Below are 22,446 nucleotides of genomic sequence, written 5' to 3' on the forward strand. Positions count from 1 at the left end.
CATTATCTGCAGGACACTTATATACATTATCTGCAGGACACTTATATACATTATATACGGGACACTTATATACATTATATGCGGGACACTTATATACATTATATGCGGGACACTTCTATACATTATATACAGGACACTTATATACATTATATGCGGGACACTTATATACATTATATGCGGGACACTTATATACATTATATGCGGGACACTTATATACATTATATGCGGGACACTTATATACATTATATGCAGGACACTTATATACATTATATGCAGGACACTTATATACATTATCTGCAGGACACTTATATACATTATCTGCAGGACACTTATATACATTATATACGGGACACTTATATACATTATATGCGGGACACTTATATACATTATATGCGGGACACTTCTATACATTATATACAGGACACTTATATACATTATATGCGGGACACTTATATACATTATATGCGGGACACTTATATACATTATATGCGGGACACTTATATACATTATATGCAGGACACTTATATACATTATATGCGGGACACTTATATACATTATATGCGGGACACTTATATACATTATATGCAGGACACTTATATACATTATATGCAGGACACTTCTATACATTATATGCAGGACACTTATATACATTATATGCAGGACACTTCTTTCAGACGTAATTTGAGCCGTTCTTCATTGAACTCAATGAAGCACAGCTCAAAATTTACGGCTGTGAGAGAAGCCTCGCAAAATGCGAGGAGGAGGAATTACGGCTGAAACGACGCAGCTGTTTTCTCCTGAAAACAGTCTGTCATTTCAGCCGTAAAAGCCTCTCATCGTGTGCACATACCCTAAGGGTATGTTCACACGTATAAGTAAAAACGGCTGTAAAACACGGGGTTGTTTTTAAGGGAAAACAGCCAATGATTCTCAGCCGTTTTTAAAGCAAACTTTTTTGATGCGTTTTTTGGAGCCGTTTTTCTATTGATACAATGAAAAACAGCTCCAAAAACGGTTTAAGAAGTGACGCCGTTTTTCCTATTGAAATCAACGGGCAGGTGTTTGTAGGCATTCAGCTTCCGTTTTCTCAGGCGTTTACGCCCCAAAAAACGCATGAACAACACTGTGTGTGAACATACCCTTACAGAAATAGCGGAGATAAGCCCCTGTTGGGTTTCTTTATCCACAGACAGTAGTTTCTGCATTTGCATAATGGGGATCGACTCACTGGTTTGTTCAGCCAACGTAGTGGGCCAATTGGACCAACAATGACTAGGGATCAATGCCCTGGCGGCTGTCGGAAAATGTCTCACCAACGCCTTCTTAACTGGGGAGGACTTTGCTCTGGCTGCAGTAGAGACCAAGCAATGCTGTAAAGAAAAGGTTTCTCCTGTCGAGAAAGAGGGAAAGGCCGATTTTTCTTTTTACCCTTTACTATGCAATTTTTAATACAATAGGATCAAGGTAGGATAGTATGCGGAGATAGAGTGGAGTTCTTTTTAAGCTTTAGCGTTCCTATACTGGAGAACTTTCACCAGACCGGACACTTTTACATTCGTTATTTCCGGATACCCTAGTATCTCTAAATTAGTGGATGCAATCGTATGTCCTAAATGGCTTTCCAATTTACTGGAAAAATATTCTGCCCTCTATGAGACTTCTGTTATTTAATGCTGCCGGCATGGATGTCCGGTCCCTGGAGGCAGCCGGAGCAGCTAATCGGTGCAGGGTCCTGGTGTCGGACACCCACAATCATATACTTGTCCGGTAGTGGAAAACCCCTTTAAGCCTGATTGGGACTCCAGGGGCCTTTTAATGGTTGAATAGGTAGGGGATTTAAATGGCAGGGATTGGAATTATCTCCTATCCTGGTCAGTAAAGCGAGGTGCCGGCTGTATACAGCTCCTGTTCCCACGCATTCACCACGACGAACATTTACTTCATGACGTAAATGTACGTCATAAGGCAGTAAGACCCTTAAAGGACCACTAACGTTAGAGTTTTCACGTACCCGATTTACCTAGTAAAGTGAATGGGTCCATGAAGACTATCGGGTGCCACTCAGATGCTGTGAAAAATGGGCCAAGTCCCAAAATGACAATCCAAAGGGCAAAAAAAATACGAAAGTTGTATATAATATTTCCTTTACGGCATGCATTCGGTCTCCTCTTCATTCCTCCCCGCAAGATCGTGCTGCGTGAATGTTTTCTTACCTGTATTGCTGGCTCTCCACGTTTTGGCCGTGGATCCTAACAAAAGTGGCAGGGCACCATTTTATCGAAGTTGAGATGTTAAAATGTAGCACCTTACATAAAGCATCATAGATCTAAATCCCAGTATCACGAGGGAATCCCTGTATTTAAAGAGGTCATTCAGTTTCGACAACTTGTTCAGATATCAGCTGGTGTTAGAGGAACCCGCTTACCGGAGATCCTGCTCCTGGGAGCAGACCACTTCACAAATAGGCCACTGGGGGGCACTATTTTACTGGAATCTCATTCAACCTACAAGAAACGGTCATAAAAGCAAACAGCCTATAGATGCAGATAGATTTTAGTTAATGTTTGAAATAACCTTCTTCTTTACCAAAATAATGAAATAAAAATGGACGTTGACATTTGAGGTCCATTATACCTCTAAGAAACTTTGCTGCCCAGGAATCTTTGAGACGTACGAATAATTAATGACCCATGTTAATATATATATTTTTTATTTAATAGGAGAATCTTACTTGAACATGTTCCTAGGGTTGTTTCAGAGTTTTTAATGCGCGATTACAGGCTGTTCTGTCTCCGGTGCTGGTAGAACCTCCATGGTTGATGTCGGATGTCCCCTGAGCCAGTCACCAGCTAAAATAACCTCAATGTCACTGACTCGGAATTAGTTTTGGGGCATCGGAGAGGCTGCTTAAAAGCTTTATGCAATCAGCAGATTAAAGTTTTATTTCACTTACAGAGACAAAACACTTCAGCAAATCTGCATGTATTTTCATCCTCGTCGTATCATTGGCGCTTCAACGATGAAGAGCTCCCGGAATCAGAGCAGCCCCCTTTTAAAGAGTTTATTTATAACACAGCAACAACATCTTCACGTGTCAAGGCTATACCACAAACGAAGGCACCTGAATCCATAGCATCAAATAGTAACGTAGTCATGCGGGTCAAGAGATCACAGAATAAAACCTGCCACAAATATAAGACCTAGTTCACACAGCTTTATTTTTGAAAGAACTAAAAAAAACACCTGCCTCGACATTCCTTCAGTTTTAATTGCCAGCGGTTTTGGCCGATTTATTTTTTGCAGCGTTTTTCTTGCCAGTCGCTGTTGAATCCAAAGCAAAAGCGAAGATGCAAAAAAAAAAACACTCAAATTGATCGCCGCTGTTTTTTTCTGCCTTCTATTGATTTCACTGGGAGGTCAGAGGCGGAAACTGTTCGAAGAAAGAACATGCAAAAAGCCACCCAGGATAAATAAAAACGCCTTTTCCTCCCATTGAAACCAATAAGGGACTGGGGGCGTTTTTGGCACGGATTCCCTAGCAGTTTCCGCATTAAAAAAAACCTCTGTGAACTGACCCTAGCTGTTTTTATTATAGGCACGCAAGTGTATTACCGACGGGCCTGAGACTGTTGCGTTAGGCAGGGGTTAAAATAGTTGAGAGAGAGGGCTAGGAATATTAGGTACGCAGCTCTGGATATAGCCAATGGCATGGTCGCATTGGCTGTGCTGCAATTGGTGCACTCGAGTAGGGAAGGGTGGTCTTTGGTCGTCCATACCCCTCCATTAAACAAAACCCCTGAGCTCCCGCTCACCGCCCTCTTTTGCGGCCATAACTCGTCCTGCCCTCCCACCCCTAACTGTGTTTTTAATTGTAATGTGTGAATTTGTTGCTAAAACAAAAGAAAAATTACAAAAAAATGACACAACAAATGGCGGAGCCATTAAAAAAAGTTACTTAATATGTCATGTTGTTTACTTTTCTCTTATTGTTTGAGAATTTTATGTAACATTTACAGTCACAGCTGGCGTTTTTTCTATAAGGTGGTCTTACCTACTTATTGTTGGCTGGCATACGGGTTTTACCTAAGTTGTCATATATTTGTTGTTATATTTAAATAATAAATAAAGCTGTGGCCGACCGCGAGTCAACCCACGTTTAAAAGAAAAAAGCCATGTGTCCCGTGTTAAGTTAATTGTAAGGCTATGTTCACACGCTAACTCAAAAACATCTGAAACTATGGAGCTGTTTTCAAGGGAAAATACCTCCTGATTTTAAGAAGTTTTTAAGCCCGTTTTTGGAGCTGTTTTCAATAGTCTATGAAAAACGGCTCCAAAAACGTCCCAAGAAGTGACCTGCACTTCTTTTTCGCGGGTGGTTTTTTACGCGGCCGTTTTTCAAAACAGCCCGTCGCAACAGAATGCAGTTTTTCTCATTGCAATCAATGGGCAGATGTTCGGAGGCGTTCTGCTTCCAATTTTTGGGCCGTTTTTCGGGCGTTTACGGCCCGAAAAATGGCTGAAAACAGCCCATGTGAACATACCCTTAGGGATATGCATTCCTAGCACAGGTTATGGTTTAGAGGTTAGTTGTTGTATGCAGACAGTCTTGGGGGTATTATAGAGCTACCTAGCAACAATGACATACCATACAGCGCCATATACTAGTCCACAGAGTGAACACATAACAATGCCATATAGTGACTAAATAATACCACCATATAGTGCCACGTAACAGTTCTTTACAGTGACCATAAAGTGAACACATAAAAGTACATGTCCCGTACCACGAGGCTGGAGACGTGGATCCTTGTAGCTGCAAACCGTTTGGCACTGGCAGCCGGACGCAGCAACAACACATGAGCTGTCCTGGACCGGAGAGCAGAGATGAGCTGGAAGTTGGACACAGGAACAGGCAGAGGAGGGACACAGGAACAGGCAGAGGAGGGACACAGGTAACAGACGGCTGGAGGTAGTAGTCAGGAATAGACAAATACGGTGTAGAAACAACACTCAGGCAAGAGGGCATGTTAATTAGCCTGGGAAAGCTGGGTGATTGGAGGTGGAACAAGGTTAACCATTAGTGAGCTGAAACATTAGGATGGGTTACACGTCCTAAGGTTTAGGCCGGATTCACACGAGCGTGTGCGTTTTGCGCACACGCAAAAAATGTGGCGTTTTGTGTGCGCAAAAGGCACTTAACAGCTGCGTATGTCATCATCATATGATGCGCGGCTATGTGATTTTCGCGCAGCCGCCATCATTATGACACTCCATTTGGATGTTTGTAAACAGAAAAGCACGTGGTGCTTTTCTGTTTTCATTCATCCTTTTCACTGCTGTTGCGCGAATCACGCTGGTCCCACGGAAGTGCTTCCGTGTGACATGCGTGGTTTTCACGCACCCATTGACTTCAATGGGTACGTGATGCGAGAAATACGCAGAAATAACGGACATGTCGTGACTTTTACGCAGCGGACTCACGCTGCGTAAAAATCACGCAACTGTCTGAACAGCCCCATAGACTAATATAGGTTGCACGGACGTATATCACGTTCGTCTGAATAAGCCCTTAGGGTGCATTTAGATGAGACATTTTTGACCGCGCAGTAAAAACGCATCACACGTCGCAGCAAAAAACTCATGTGGTTTTACAGCGAATTGGTGCGGTCTTTGCCTGTGCGATTGTTACAGATTTATTTTACAAATTTAAATCGCATGGAGAACTGCGTTTTTATTGTGATTTTTGATAAATTTTTTACCAAAAAGTCGAATCCAAATACACTCTTACGCATCATTTACACGTGCGTGATATACGTACGTGCGACGCGTGTGCTTTTCACGCGCCTCGCACGGACCTATATTAGTCTATGGGGCCGTGCAGACAGTCCGTGAGTTTTCCGCAGCGTGTGTCCATGTGTCCGCTGCGTAAAACTCACGACATGTTCTATATTTCGCCGTTTTTCACGCATCACGCACCTATTGAAGTCAATGGGTGCGTGAAAACCACGCATGCCGCACGGAAGCACTTCCGTGCGAACTGCGTGATTCGCGCAACAGCTGTCAAACTCTGAATGTAAACAGAAAAGCACCACGTGCTTTTCTGTTTACAAACATCCAAACGGAGTATCATAATGATGGCGGCTGCGAGAAAACTAAAAACTGCTGTAAAATACGGAGCTATTTTCAAGGGAAAACAGCCTCTTATTTTCAGCCGTTTTTTAAGCATCAAGCGTTTTTTTAGGCTGTTTTTGGAGCTGTTTTTCTATTGACTCAATGAAAAACGCCTGAAAATAAGCCAATGTGAACATAAGGTATGTTCACACGGCTTATTTTCAACCATTTTTCTGGCAGTAAATGCCCGGAAAAACGGCTGAAAATACGTAAGCTGAGCGCCTCCAAACATCTGCAGATTGATTTCAAAGGGAAAAATGGAAAAATGGCGTTTCGTTCCGACAGGGTGGTTTGTTACGCGCCTGTTTGAAAAAACGGCACGTAAAACAAAAGCCCCGTAAAAGAAGTGCATGTCACTTCTTGAGCCATTTTTGGAGCATTTTTCATTGAGTCAATAGACAAACAGCTCCAAAAACGTCCGTAAAAAACACTTAAAAAACGTTTTTAGTTTGCCGTGTGAACACACCCTTAGAATATCAGCAGGTAAAAAAAATGTTCCTTCAGTGACACCAGCAGTGCACAGATAGATTAGCGCCACGGTGCGACCGTCGCGAGGAGTCGTGAGAGGGATGGTGTGAGGAGTAAGGGTATGTTCACACACACACACACACGTATTTTACGGTCATTATTGGAGCTGCTTTTCAATGGAGTCAATGAAAAACTGCTCCAAAAACGTCCCAGGAAGTGTCCTGCACTTCTTTTTCGCTGGCAACTTTTTACGCGCCGTATTTTGACAGCGACGCGTAAAATGACACCTCGTGGGAACAGAACATCATAAAACCCATTGCAAGCAATAGGCAGATGTTTGTAGGCGTATTAGGGGTGTTTTTTCTGGCGTAATTGGAGGCGTAAAACGCCCGAATTACGTCTGAAAACACTGCGTGTGAACATACCCTAAGGGCTTATTTAGACGAACGTGTAATACGTCGGTGCAACGCGCGTGATTTTCACGCGCTTCACACGGACCTATGTTAGTCAATGGGGCCGTTCAGACAGACCGTGATTTTCATGCAGCGTATGTCCAATATTTGTGCGTTGTTCGCGCATCACGCACCCATTGAAGTCAAATGGGTGCGTGAAGATCACGTGCAGCACACGGAAGCACTTCCGTGTGACGCGCGTGATTCGCGCAACAGCAGTCAAAACTATGATTGAAAACAGAAAAGCACCACGCCATGATTTGCAGCTGACACACGGAGCTATTAAGTGCCTTTTGCGTGCGCGCAAAACGCTGCGTTTTTTGCGCGTGCAAAAGGCACATGCTCGTGTAAATCCGCCCTAACACTGTCAGCATTGATTGGACAGTGTCAGACAGTGTAGGGATTCGCCCCATTGACAAGGAGAATGGTAACACCCGGTTGTCAATTTATTCATACATTTCCAGGAGGAATAACAGAGGAACAGCACAACACAGAGTTGGAAGAAAAGATGCTCCAGAATTATTATTTCATGGGGAATACTACTAAAACAGACATGTCAAGAGAGTTCTTCTTTAATATATGGAGGCAGAACGTGGAAAGATTTGTTTGGTGGAAGAAATGAGCTGTCACTGACATAATGCGCATCTGAACTGACTGCCCATGAGTGGGATGAACACTAGATCAGTGCCGGAATGCCATATAACTTCTGGTTGGCACAATTATCTTTTGATGTCTCCAAACCATATAATCTTTCTTAAAGTTCACTGAGCAGACATCAAGTATCACTGCGGTCATGCGGGCGGCACTTACTGGCGTGCGTGGGGTGTTAATTCTTTACGCTCTTGATCATCCCGACGTTTACTAAATTCTGGATTGTCTGGAAAATATCAGGATTTTTTTTTCTCTGATATAATAAAAACTGTCTAAAAATAAAAGGGGTGTTACCCCTTCATATAAATATGTCTTGAAGCAAAACTCCAGGTTCCCCCTTTATACTACTTAGATTCCTGATCATTTTCTATTTCTCATTGGTTGCTTATAATCATTGTATTCTAAATATTGTAATAGAAATTAGCTCCCATGCATTGGCTTCCTAGAGATCTTGTGTTTATACACAGCAGGCCATCTAAACAAGCAGTGATGCAGTGTAAAGCATGGGGAAAAGATGGAAAAGCAACCTGAGCCAGTGATGAGATAGGAGATATATTTCATATAACCTCAAACTTCTATTACATATTTCAGCTGTCGATAGCTGTGCCCTATAAACATAGATAGAAGGAAATTATTACCTATAGATACTTATTTTAGGCCCAAAACTGGACATCACCGGTGGGGCTTGATATGATTTATATAACTTGTGTAAAAAGGTGGTCCCCAAAATCAGTATATACTGTATGGCATCTGGGAGAGAAATGTGGATAAGGATACAGACTCTCTGCTCTCTCCGTTTCAGGTAAACAGACTGCCGTAAACAGAACCATATGGTGAAACGGCTTCAGACTAGATAAGAACTGTATAAGTATAGGTTTGTGCACTTAAACAGGACCTTTCAGCACTCCAGTTTGTTTTAGTCAATATTTGTATTCTCTGTGAAATAAAAATTCTTAGGACTCGACATTGTGCCGCTCCTCTGTTATTCCTCCTGGAAATGTATAAATACATTGGCAACTAGCTGTGAGCTTTTTCTGCCCTTTGTTTTTTTACAGTATTTCATAGAGTCCAATACAGTGAACTTTCCCATATTCTACCTATACCATATCCATTATAAACTACAGGAGAATACGTCCGGAACTTTAGCTTTTTATTTATTTCTATAACTAGTGCCTAGTCCTTCCCTGTTGTGTGAGAGGGGTTGTCACTTTTTAGCCCCGTCATCTATTACCTGGAGTTACCTGGGCCATAGATAAGAAATTTCATGGTGGTTCTCATTCATACAACATAGCTTGAGGTTCAGATTGTGGCGTATGATTTTTAAAATTTAGTGGAACGTCGCATTAAATATATTTATCTGCGGAATCTGATATCGTGGGAACAGGAGTCTGCCATGTGGAGCGCATTTCTCGAAACCCTGAAAATAGAAATGTTATGGTTTAGTCTACCAAGTCTAGCATACATTTAGGAAAGTTGTCACTTGCACAGATTTGTGATAAATACATAGGAAAAGGTTCATTATAATACCCGCTTACTTATAATATATTAGTGGTTTCATGCTGCCACCTGCTGGTAAGTTAGAAAACTGTAATTTATATATACACTCGGTGTAATTACATAACTACCGAAACATCTGTCACCAAATGGTTGATGCATATGGCACACAATATAAAAGAAATCATTAACCAATTTACGTATGTGGGAAAAATACACTTTGTGCTGGCAGCACCCCAGCTGGTTACTGCTTTTATAAATGTACCCTAACATAAAGTTACCTAAAACCCAATGGGCGCCATGTATGAACAGTATTACCTCAGAAAAAGTGGCCTTGTTGCCTATTACAACCAGTCCAACATCTTCAGTGTTGGAAACCATAAAACTCTGTTGTCCCCTACGCATAAGTAGCTGCCATTTTGATCAGCAATACCGGGTGCCAGGGGCGTAGCTATAGGGGTGCAGAGGTAGTCGCACCCGTGCTCTGGCGCCTGAGGGGGGTCTTTACGACACCTTCAGGCACAAAACCCTCTGCCACATAAGAAAACTAGTCCAGAGGAAAAGGGGAGCAGTTGCCCTTAGTAACCAATCAGGATAATTTAGATCTGAAAAAGAGCGGGACTGTGAATGGTTGCTATGGTTATCGCTATAGATGAACGAATCGATTCTACACGAATCGAATTTGGTCCGAATTTCCCAAAAGTTTAGGATTCTGCAAAATACAGGTTTACATCTTAGAAAAAGGATCACATGAGCTCGGGCAGGCTTTTGAGGGGTATAGGTGGAGGACATTACTAAGGCTAGATACACACGAGCATTTGTTTTGCGTTCACAAAAAAAGCACACAAGTTTTTCATGCGTTGCAGTTCCGTGTGCTGTCAGTGTTTGTTCCGTGTGGCATCAGTTGTTGATGTCGGTGTTGCTGCACATTTTTTTTTTTCCTCTGCTTTTCAAGGCGTTAATTACATACCGCACACGGATGCGTGTCCGTGTGCTGTCTGTGATTTTCACGCACCCATTGGCTTCAATGGGTGTGTGACCCACAAAAATTGCACAAGAATTGGACATGCAGTGAGTTTCACGCAACGGAAACACGCTGAGTGAAAAACACTGCATGTCTGAATGGCCCCATTGAATCGCATAGGTCCGTGTGACGGCCGTTGTTTTAACGGCCGTCACACTGACGTATTCAACGTTCGTGCGAATAAGGCCTAATGCTGGCTTATCGTTAAAGAGCTTGAAAGGGGTTAAATACAGTTCTAGAAGACTTCAGAGAGTCAGACATAAAGTTTCAGGGCAATCAGGGTACTTGTGATTCGCTGCAAATTTTTTCAAACAAATCGGACGGCCAATTTAATCAAATCGGACCCGAAACTAATTTCAGGAAAATTCGCTCATCTCTAGTCATCTCCCTCTGTGACTTATCATGCTAAATGTACAGTGATGTAATCGTGCTATACAGATGAAATACACTATATAAATTAATACTTCTGTTTGATTCTTGGTGGATTCCTCATGTTGAGGCTCCACTACATGTCGTATTATACTAAAATGTCTAATAAAAAGTTTATTGAAAAAAACAAACAATAGTGCCAGGCACTATAGGCCTCATTTATCAAAACTATCCTTGTTGCCCATAGCAACCTATCAGAGCTCAGCTTTCATTTTTCCAGAGCAGTTTTAGAAATGAAAGCTGATCTCTGGTTGGTTGCTATGGGCAACACAGACAGTTTTTCTTTTAGACAGTTTTGATAAATGAGGCCTTATGGTCCTTATAAATGTAATTTCCTTCTGCAGAGCAAGAACATCATTTCATAGGCTGGCCTCCATAGCTATCATTGGTTGTACAAGGGTCGCAGTAAAATCCCACCCACGAAACCCACCGCATAGGGAAATATTTAGTTTGCGCAATGGTCATACCTCTTAAATATCGATGCCATGGAGCCCTAGCCATACTGACACCTGAATCTCACACTCCTGTTGCTATGTGGTAGATTTCATGAGGAGGCAGTAAGGCGCATTCCCATCTAATAGTTGGCACAGACTGATTGACGAGTGCAAGCAACATGTAAGACGGCATTGGACTGAACCACTGCCCAACCATTGCCTATAATCTCAGTGCGCCAGAAAGTCAAATCTACTACCGCTTTGAGCTGGAGTAAATTTGCGCTATAATTTATGCCAGTATCTGGCGTAAATTTGTCGAGCTGTAGTAGGCCATGCTCTCTTCCAATAAGCACCGCACACTTTTTAGTAAATTGCCGTGAGCAGCGCAAATGCCTCAAAACTCGCACTGTTTTTGTGCAAATTTCGACTTTTGGTGCATTTGCGACTTTCCTACGTCATAAAACTAGTGTAGAAAGAATAATAAATTCTCCTCACTGTCTCATATTATATTAATAATATCGTGCTATAAGGAACACTGGGAAAGACATGTTAAGCCACCCGTGTGTTTAGAAACCTTCATAAATTTACAGCTTGCTCAGATCGAAGCTTTCCCAGCATTCCTCACATGCAGCAACTTTGTACAAAAATAGCTCTGCTTCTGCGGTTTGGGACTAAAGTTACTGTCGGGCTCATTAAAATGACACACTAATTAACTAATAACAATGACCCAAGACGCTCATTCCTATCATCTTTGAAAGCCATTAAACAAGGACCATGGAACATGTCGGACCTTCTAACAACGTTCTAATTGAGTTTGCTGACAGTAGGCTCCATGTCTTTGAGTAGAATTCTCTAGGTGACGATATTTACGACAATTTATTATAACTTTTCTCTTTTTTTTTTTTCCTTTAGAGCTTTTCTTCAACTTATCCACCCCTCATTGGCCAGTCAGAATGGAAAACGACACCTGGGACAATTCAACAAGCCTTCCCACCCAACCTCCTAATAATACTGAACAGGTTACGGGCAAGTATCAAACAATGGAGATGATTTTTATTGCCACGGTGACTGGTTCGCTTAGCTTGGTCACGGTTGTGGGTAACATCTTGGTGATGCTCTCTATCAAGGTCAACCGCCATTTACAGACAGTCAATAATTATTTTCTCTTCAGCCTGGCCTGTGCTGACCTCATCATTGGTGTATTCTCCATGAATCTCTACTCTGTGTACATTATAAAGGGCTACTGGCCACTAGGTCCCATTGTGTGCGACCTGTGGCTGGCTTTGGACTATGTGGTCAGTAATGCCTCAGTGATGAACCTTCTGATCATCAGCTTTGATCGATATTTCTGCGTTACCAAACCATTGACCTATCCAGCTCGAAGAACAACGAAGATGGCAGGGTTGATGATTGCAGCCGCCTGGCTTCTTTCCTTTGCACTCTGGGCACCCGCCATCCTGTTTTGGCAGTTCATTGTGGGTGAGAGGACAGTGGAAAATAGGGAGTGCTACATTCAGTTTCTCTCCAACCCTGCAGTTACTTTTGGCACAGCCATTGCTGCTTTCTACCTTCCTGTGATTATCATGACCATCCTCTATATTCACATTTCTTTGGCCAGTAGAAGCAGAGTTCGCAGGCATTGTCCAGACATCAAACCAGAGAAAAAGAGTAAACCAATAAGCTCTATGAAGAGCCCTCTCATCAAACAGACAAAGAGCCTTCCAAAATCTGAGGCAGTGGAAGTAAAGGGGGAAGGGGAGAATGGGGTGAGAAATGGCAAACTAGAGAAATCATTGACCAACCTTCAATCGGTGGAAGAAAAAGAGACCTCAAATGAATCTAGTTCAGCTAGCATGACCAACAACCCTCAGGAAAAGCAAGCAAATGATCCAACTTCTGGTGTTGTCTTGGCTCCCACTCAGAGCTTGCAACAATTGCATCCAAGGGCCAATGCTGTATCCAAATGGTCCAAAATTAAAATTGTGACCAAGCAAACGGGCAATGAGTGTGTTACAGCGATTGAGATAGTTCCCGAATGTGCAATACCTCTGCACCAAGACTCCTCCCTGCCCAACTCTCGCCCAGCCAATGTGGCAAGGAAATTTGCCAGCATAGCTCGCAATCAAGTGAGAAAAAAAAGACAGATGGCGGCTAGGGAGAAGAAAGTCACCAGGACCATCTTTGCTATACTGTTGGCTTTCATTCTCACCTGGACGCCTTACAACGTGATGGTCCTAATAAACACGTTTTGTGAGACTTGCATCCCTGAAACTGTGTGGTACATAGGCTACTGGCTCTGCTATGTGAACAGTACGATAAACCCAGCCTGTTATGCGTTATGTAATGCTACCTTCAAAAGGACCTTCAAACATCTCCTCATGTGTCAGTACAAGAACATTAACATGGCCAGATAGACTTCAAAAACGAACTATGCCTGGGGTTCGCTTGATGGAAAAAGAAAAGTGACATTTTTGAAAGACTTGTCCCAGACAACAAAAAACATCTTCAGACATTTTTGGAAGCCTTTATTTTGGCCAGAAGGATTTCAAGTAGATAAGTCTGATGAAGTCAACACTATTATTAAAAACTAGTCCTGTTTTGAAGGATAAGTGTGAGTAAAGAGAGGGGCAACAGTCTTGACTTGTCTATCTATGGTGGACGTCCATGAGTTGGTGGAATTTACGTCTTAAAGAACCACAATCATCCTTTTGTACTACTGACTGGAGACTAAATCACCAGGTCAGCCAGTCACCAGGATTCACGATGGATCTGCTTGAAACTTTGGGGTTTTGAAAAGATCCTTTAGAGCCTCTGTCGAGGTGGCCTCTTAATGTTCTCCTAGATATAGGCAGGATATTTATTCATCGTTTCACATAAACTGTTTTACAGCTGTAGCCTTACCAAGCATCTATCTCCTGTTGTGTGCTTATTTTTGAAGGCCACTACTACTCAAACCCTTGGTGTGACATCTAATAACCTCAACCTTTAATGATCCTTGCTCTGTTCCAGAGCGTTAATGTTATTGTCCATGAGTCACTGCCACCTGTAGATAAGTATTTGGGTTGGTCTGATCTGGTTATACGAAATCTGTGTCGGGAGCTTGTTGCAGGGAGGACCTGAAGAGCTCTGCGCCTCTTTTTGTTGCCCTCCTGTTCTGGGACATCCAGTTGTCTCTTTATATAGGTAATTTATATATGTACATATACAGGGCTATCATTCATCTAACCCATATAGTGAATTTATTAAAGATAATCCATGTTGAGGACCAAATGAACGAATCTCTGATATTGGGCCAGATTTTTAGGTCACAAGAACCCAATATTTACCAATGTCTAAGCCTATGAAGAACCATTAATCTAGATATTATGACTCCATACTCATGCTGCCCAACCGGGTCCAGTTCGAATCTTAATCGTGAAAAAATCAGAAATGTTTTTGAGGTTGTTTTTTTTTTTAAAATAAAACATTTAGGTGATCATCTGGCTTTTAGCCTGTGGACAAGTGTGCCTAGAAGAGCCATCAAGACAAGAAGACATTGACATTACTGGATTTATGATGAGTGCCAATTCAAGTGACATTCAATTTTAGCAGATATTGGACACAAGGATGGACTTTAGATATTTTTTTACTATTTCTATTATTACTGCATGATCCCAACATATTACAGTTAAACCTGTGCCATGTGGCCTTCTAGGAAGTGTGGACAGCTGGCATCTGAAAGGCTAATGGCATTCTGTACTCTAAATTAACTTGTGCAGTCACGTTCCAAATTCTATGGGGTGAGCAGTTAGTGCGCTACCTTGTGGCAGGTCATAGTCACTACAAGCTGCCAAGGGCAAGCAATGTGGAATCTGTTTTATAAACCTGTTTACGGATCTCTTAAAGGGACACTAAGCTAAAGCTTATCTTATCTCCATTTCTGTGCTACGGCTAATCTATTGCTTACATTGTAGGCTGACTAGTTGATTGACAGGAAGTCCTGAAAAATGTCTGCCTCCTTGATCATTACTTTAACTCCCATATTTTCAGGTCTGAGAACCTCAAGAGACATTTACATACATAACTGTGTATGATACTAGCAGGTTTATTGATAAGCTATACTTTTATATGCTTTCTACTTTAGATTTAGTGTTCCTTTAAACAATGCGTCTGTCACTTGCACATAGTGGTGGTATCATTGGGCAACTCCAATTTCCATGAGATTGCATACTAACTGGGCCATACGAGTTAGCTCTACCCAGAACATGGCCGGCGTCCGCTTTTTGTATCCTCCATGTTGTGCAATACCAGGTCTTTCAGATGACTCTTGAGTTATGATATATTTGTGTGCACTTTAAGCTATGTCCAGTATTTTCCATTCATTTTCTATCAGGTTGTTGGAAATATTATTTTTCTGTATCCCTGGCTGATCTTTGTATATCTTCTGACAGAGTTTATATTGCTATGTATACTACTAAACGGGGCAGTGTCATTTCATGCATGAGACTGGAGCAGAAAAAAGACAAGTGTTGAGAGGAATGGATGAACAAGAAGCCAAACTGTAGATGTGGAGCTTGGGCGGCCTGAAATGTACAGCCGCTGTCACCACAATAGAACAGGGACATCAAGATGCAAAATTACTGGGGACTTCAAATGTCCCACTAACAGGACACACGGAAAGTGGGGAAGGGGTATATGACACTTGACAAGACAGAGAGTATTTGGAGAACTGTCAGAATGTTCTCTTTAAATTATTTTTTGTTACCCCTATAAATAAATAAAGATATGTGATAAGCTAAATGTGGCACTGGATCATGATAATTGTGTATTCTTTCTTACAGAATTGTCTAAAATGTTGTGCTGTTGGGTATAAAACATATGACTATTCCCATATGTATTCTTGCATCAAGTAGTAGAAAAGCCTTTTTTTGAAACATATAATATGACCCAAAGTGCAGGCCCCAATACCCATCTTCCTATCCTTCCAGTATAAATGGTGCTTTAAAAAGAAAGGATGCAGTACCATTTATGGCCACCTGGTGGAGACCTTGTTTAATACTTGGTATTTATATAGTAGAAACATATTCTGCTGCTATGGACACAGAATGCATCACTTATATTGGTCCCAGTCTCCATGAGGCTAACAATCTATTCTCTTATCTGAAGCACTCAAAGAAGCCAGAGTACCTGGAGGAAACCCAGGGGTGGACACTGACAGCACAGGACCCCTGAGCAAGAAGTGTATGGGCCCTGCCCCCTTCAATGCCAACAAAACCGCAAAAAGGAATGTTGCACTCCGACCCTGGCATCACATATTGCACGTGGTAGGTGGGGGCCTTGTCCTATGAGTACACTCGCTAATATACACTCCGGTCCCCCGTCACACTGATTCTGAGATTTTTATAGCGCTTCCGGGGGACCGGAGGTCTAGTTGCACAGTCTTCTTTGATGACGATACGACTCTTCGTCATGTGACTGGTCCCTCTGTACTCTATGACAAGCAGGCGCAGTAGTACAGCGATTACATAGAGTACAGCGGGATCAGTCACGTGACGAAGAGTCGTATCGTCATCAAAGAAGACTGTGCAACTAGACCTCCGGTCCCCCGTCAGCGCTATAAAAATCTATGAAAATCTCAGAATCAGCGCGATGTATATTAGCGCGTGTAATCACATACTGCAGTGACGGCACTGCTAATCATTTTTGGTTCCCACATAACCCCTTACGCCTCTATTTAACCCCTAAGTGTCTAACAATTACATGGGAAATGATGAATTACAAGCGAATTACATTAGCAGTTCTACAAATGTTCAAAGTATAAAGAGCAACACATTTTTAACACCAGAATCATATGAAACCTGAGCAAAGCATGTCGAAAAAAAAGCATTGAGCTTCCCAAAGTAGTGAGGTGCAAAGAAACGAGTGTGAGCCCAGTAGAGGTGAACTTCCAATGAACAATAGTTGATGAATGTGTTTTCTTTGATCAGCCATACTGGTGAAATGCGGCTAGTGGAAGATGAAGAGCTGTGAGATGATTCCCAACTCAGCCCAGTATTACCCAGAGCTGAGGAATATCCATAGAGGCTTGAGGATATGTCTGTGCTGACTGGTGCTTGGCACAAGGTTTGAGAAAATGTTCACTTCATGGACCATCTTCATAGTATGGCGCTTTTATGTGAACACGGTATGGTGCTATTATGTGGGCGCTGTATGGCACTGTTATGTAGGCACTGTACAGGGCTGTTATGTGGGCACTGTATGGTGCTGTTATGTGAGTACTATTTGGGGCTGTTGTGTGGGCACAGTATGGCACTGTTATGTGAGCACTGTATGGCACTGTTATGTAGGCACTGTACGGGGCTGTTATGTGGGCACTGTATGGTGCTGTTATGTGGGCACATTATGGCCCTATTATGTAGGCACTGTATGGCACCTTTATATAAGCACAGAATGGTGCAGTTATGTGGACACTATATGGGACTGTTATGTGGGCATAGATGGTGCTGTTATGTGAGTACCGCAGGGTGCTGTTATGTGTGTACTGTATGGGCTATTGTGTGAACACCGTATGGTGCTGTTATGTGACCGTGTATGGCATTATCATGTGGGTACTGTATAGGGCTATTATGTGAGCAGTGTATGGCGCTGTTATGTGGGCACTGTATGGTGCTTTTATGTTGGTACTGTATGGTGCTACTATGTGGGCACTGTATGGCAATGTTATGTGAGCACTGTATGGTGCTGTTATGTGGATACTGTAGGGTGCTACTATGTGGGCACTGTATGGTGATGTTATGTGAGCACTGTATGGTGCTGTTATGTGGGCACTGTATGGTGCTACTACGTGGGCACTGTATGGTGCTGTTATGTAGGTACTGTATGGTGCTGTTATGTGGGCACTGTATGGTGCTGTTATGTGAGCACTGTATGGTGCAGTTATGTGAACACTATATAGCAATGTTATGTGAGCACTGTATGGGGCTGTTGTGCAGGCACTGTATGGCACTGTTATGTTAGCACTGTGTAGTACTGCTATGTGAGCATTGTATGGGACTGTTGTGTAGGCACTGTATGGCACTGTTATGTGAGCACTGTGTAGTACTGCTATGTGAGAACTGTATGGGGCTGTTGTGTAGGCACTGTATGGCACTGTTATGTGAGCACTGTATGGGGCTGTTGTGTAGGCACTGTATGGCACTGTTATGTGAGCACTGTATGGTGATGTTATGTGGGTACTGTATGGTGCTGTTATGTGGGCACTGTATGGTGCTGTTATGTGAGTACTATTTGGGGCTGTTGTGTGAGCACTGTTTGGTGCGGTTATGTGAACACTCTATAGCAATGTTATGTGACCCCCTGTATAGTGCTGTTATGTGAGCACTGTATGGTGCTGTTATGTGAACACTATATAGCAATGTTATGTGACCCCTGTATAGTGCTTTTATGTGAGCACTGTATGTGGCTGATGTGTAGGCACTGTATGGCACTGTTATGTGAGCACTGTGTAGTACTGTTATGTGTGCACTACGTTATTTGATTACCATATGGCACCAATATGTGATCACTGTATGGTGCTGTTCTGTGGGCGTTGTATGATGCTGCTATGTGAGTCCCTTGACTGACAGCACCCTCCTCAAGATGTGCCACTCAAATGTCTAGTTCAGAAGGTAGGCAGAAGTGGTGTACAGCACCTGAATGGTTATAGAAGCCTTGTCTAAAACGTCACTGTCTCAGTACAGTTTTTTGCATGCGTGAAAAAAGGCTTTAACAAGCCGAAACTCCGCATGGCAAGGGAGTAAAAGAAAGTCGTTTCAAACATCCAGTTTGGGTATGGGGTGCTGTTGCCAAACTCCTTTGCGAGTCTGTACCGTTTCACTAGTCAGTGCTATACTACCATTTAACAGCAGGTGGTGCTGCTTACAATCAGACAAATCCATTTTGCTTTTTTTTCATCCTTGTTGAGAGCACTTTTACCCATCAACAAAAGCTATGAGCACCGTGTACTTCTAGAGCTGAGAATCACGCTGGATGTGGCTCTTGACTTTAGCTAATGGATTCCCATGAGGTGGATTACCCTCTATTAGTTACCCAGAATTGTCTGAAAGATTTAAAGTAACAGATCTGCAGCTCAGCAAGAAGCAGTCGGGTTGCTTTATAGAGTTCTGCAGCCTCTTCAACTTCAGAATTGGCAGAAATGTCTAAACTCATGGACCGTGAACCGACTAGAAGCGCATAAATGTCACGACGACATGTCAGGAGATGATTCTAAGCTGATTTTCCCATTTAAAATGCTTGTCCCAACTTGACGCCCTCTTTCAGAATTCACTCCTCTTGATAACGTGCATATGCTTGACCTGCCTAGGTAGAGTCGTGTGTTAACCTTAAACCATACTATCCCCCATCCCCATTTAGTAACGACACATGACACCGAGGTTGGATGTGAAATGGCCACAGCAGCCGTTTATTAATTTCACAGTTTTATAAAAACAATTTAAATCCGAAACATTCGGATAACTAGTTAGGAATCCACCAGAGAATTCCTCCTAATAATTCCCATGACCCAACATGGGTCATAACATTAACCCGAGCAGAGGAAGTCCTTGAAGCCCCCTCAGATAGTCCTTTTTAAAGAACACACCGAATTAGCCATCTGCAAACCACCAATTACCTCCAGCCGTAAACCAGCTCGGAAGCACCGTTCACCTCTGCAGATGGCTCCAACCACTAGAAGTCCACTTCAAGGGGATAACACCCGATGAAGCCCTCAAGTGATATACCGACCACTAGAAGTCCACTTCAAGGGGATAACACCCGATGAAGCCCTCAAGTGATATACCGACCACTAGAAGTCCACTTCAAAGGGATAACACCCGATGAAGCCTTCAAGTGATATACCTTCTACCAGAAGACCACTTCAAAGGGATACCACCCGATGAAGTCTTCAACCATGTACCTTTTTTGGGGGACGCATACCCCCGATGCGACCCCCCCACCATTTTGTACTGACTGGCCTCAAGGACTCCCCCCGCCACAGCGAAACAGGCCTTGACCACCTTAAGCCTGTGAGTTCCTCCACACCACCACCGCCCTTTCTATTCCTTCTGCTATCGCCAAGCTCCAAAGATCAATGCCAACCTCGGTCAGATGAACCCCGTCACTCCTCCAGAAATTCCCCACTCCTGACTCCAAATCCCTATGCCTCACGCAAATGCCCCCGTTTTTTGCCACAAAACGGGACACCGCCCGATTAACTTTAATGCGAGCCTTATTGACTCTCTCCACAGATCTAGCTAACCGCCAATGCTTTCTTGGGACTATGTCCGACCACACTATCACCAACTTGGGATAAGATACCCACAAACACAACATATCATGTTTGATATCCCGCACCAACTCACGAAAGGGGCGGACTCCTAAGTCATTCCCACCCACGTGCAACACTAAGACCTCCGGAACCCTATCAAGCCGAGCATATGTCTGGAATTCCGCCAACACCCTGCTCTACGACATACCTCTAAAACCCAGCCAATGCACAACCGCATCCTGTCGCGGAATGCGCAACTGGCGACCATTCGGGCGGACGTCCGCCCTCAAAGCCCCCCAGTGCACGTAAGAATGACCCATCAACCACACCAAACACGGAGGCGAATCTGAAACGGAAAAACAATTAGGCACCACCATATAACATTTGTAAAGCGTTAACAGCAAAATTCATAACATATGGGGGCGGACATAGGACTTAAACCTGTTGGACTCCCAACGACCAATACGCCTCACCCCCTCATCATCCAACCCCCAGCGCCCCGCTTCTGTTGCTGCGCCAATCCTGAAGGAATGAGATGAATATGAGCCTGCCGCGACACCAACCGCCGTCAAACATTTTTTAAATACAGCTCCAAACTGAAACCTGGACAAAAACGACCCGTCCACATGACGTAACAAAGGCAAATCTGGAGACCCCCTGTTTGGCGTAAAACCCCGCATGCACTCTACTGGGCACATAACCGACCCCGGGGCGCAACCCCTTCAAAGCCTGCGATACCAGAAATTCCTTCGATACATCCTGAAAGCCCCGCAACTTAAACCCAAACGCCACCGCAGATATGAACCGGTTCACCTTCGCCACTGAAAACCCCGCCTCCCAGGCGTCCCCTAACCAGTACAAAAGTACCACCAACCTGTCTCTATCCGTATTGACGTCACCCAACTCTCTTACCCACTCCTCCCACTGCCTCCAACAAGCAGCATAAGCACTCCACGTCGTGCGCGCCAAAGACCTTTGTACCAATTGTTCTACGGGACCGAGACCAGATCCCAAAGATGCTGCGGACAAGCCAAACCGAGACGTTCCGCTCCCGGTGCCAATTGCCGAAACCGGTCCCACTGCGAGCGAGAAAGAGCATCAGCGATACAATTCCGTACACCCGGGACATGCACCGCCACCACCCACGCGTTCAACGACAAACATACCAACACTAAATGTCGCAACAATTGAACTACCGGAGGAAAGGACGCCGTGATGTTATTAATGGCAAGCACCACCCCCATGTTGTCGCAGTAAAAAAAAACGGACCTTCTTATCCCTGAGCCAGTCCCCCCAAATGGTAGCCGCCACCACGATGGGAAACAGCTCGAGCAGGGCCAGATTCCGCGTGAGTCCACTGGACACCCAGCTAGCCGGCCATTGACCTGCGCACCACGGACCTCCCCCGTAAGCTCCAAAACCACCCGCCCCAGCCGCATCCGTGAAAATATTCAAAACACTCGTATCCTGCGCTGGGGCCATCCATAGCGAGCGACCATTGAACTGGCCCAAGAAGTCATTCCAAACCTGAAGATCAGCACGGTACTCCTCCTTGAGCCGCACAAAATGATGCGGCGCACGCACTCCCACCGTTGCCGCCGCCAACCTCCTACCAAACACCCTCCCCATCGGCATAATCCGGCAGGCGAAATTCAACTTCCCCAGCAGCGACTGAAGCTCCCTCAACGTCATTTTCTTCATTCTACAAGCCCGTTGAACCTCCAGCCTCAAAGCACCCAACTTATCCGCCGGGAGACGACACTCCATTGCCACCGAGTCTATTTCGATTCCCAAAAACAAATCGTCGCTACCGGGCCCTCCGTTTTTTCCGGCGCCAAAGGAATCCCAAAATCCCTCGCCACCTTCTGTAGAGCATGAAGCAAATTACCGCAAACCGGCGAACCCCCCCGGGCCAACGCATAACAAATCATCTAAGTAATGGATCAACGAGTCGACCCCGGATACTCCCCTCTTTACCCACTCCACGAAGCTACTAAACGCCTCGAAGTATGCACAAGAAAGGGAACACCCCATCGGAAG

The 22,446-nt window shown here is 43.7% G+C and overlaps 1 protein-coding gene across 3 annotated transcripts in view; it reads left to right on the forward strand.

Moving 5' to 3' along the window:
* CHRM4 (cholinergic receptor muscarinic 4) overlaps positions 1-15,906 on the forward strand; it is a 60,221-nt gene extending 44,315 nt beyond the window's left edge. For all 3 annotated transcript variants that reach the window (XM_075837921.1, XM_075837922.1, XM_075837923.1), the window contains exon 2: positions 12,036-15,906. In XM_075837921.1, coding sequence (XP_075694036.1) covers positions 12,036-13,537 — 1,502 coding nt within the window. In that variant the 3' untranslated portion in view covers positions 13,538-15,906. The remainder of the gene's footprint in view (positions 1-12,035) is intronic.
* The last annotated feature ends 6,540 nt before the right edge of the window (positions 15,907-22,446 follow it).

The sequence above is a fragment of the Rhinoderma darwinii genome, chromosome 9 (genome assembly GCF_050947455.1).
Source record: "Rhinoderma darwinii isolate aRhiDar2 chromosome 9, aRhiDar2.hap1, whole genome shotgun sequence".
NCBI lineage: Eukaryota > Metazoa > Chordata > Amphibia > Anura > Rhinodermatidae > Rhinoderma > Rhinoderma darwinii.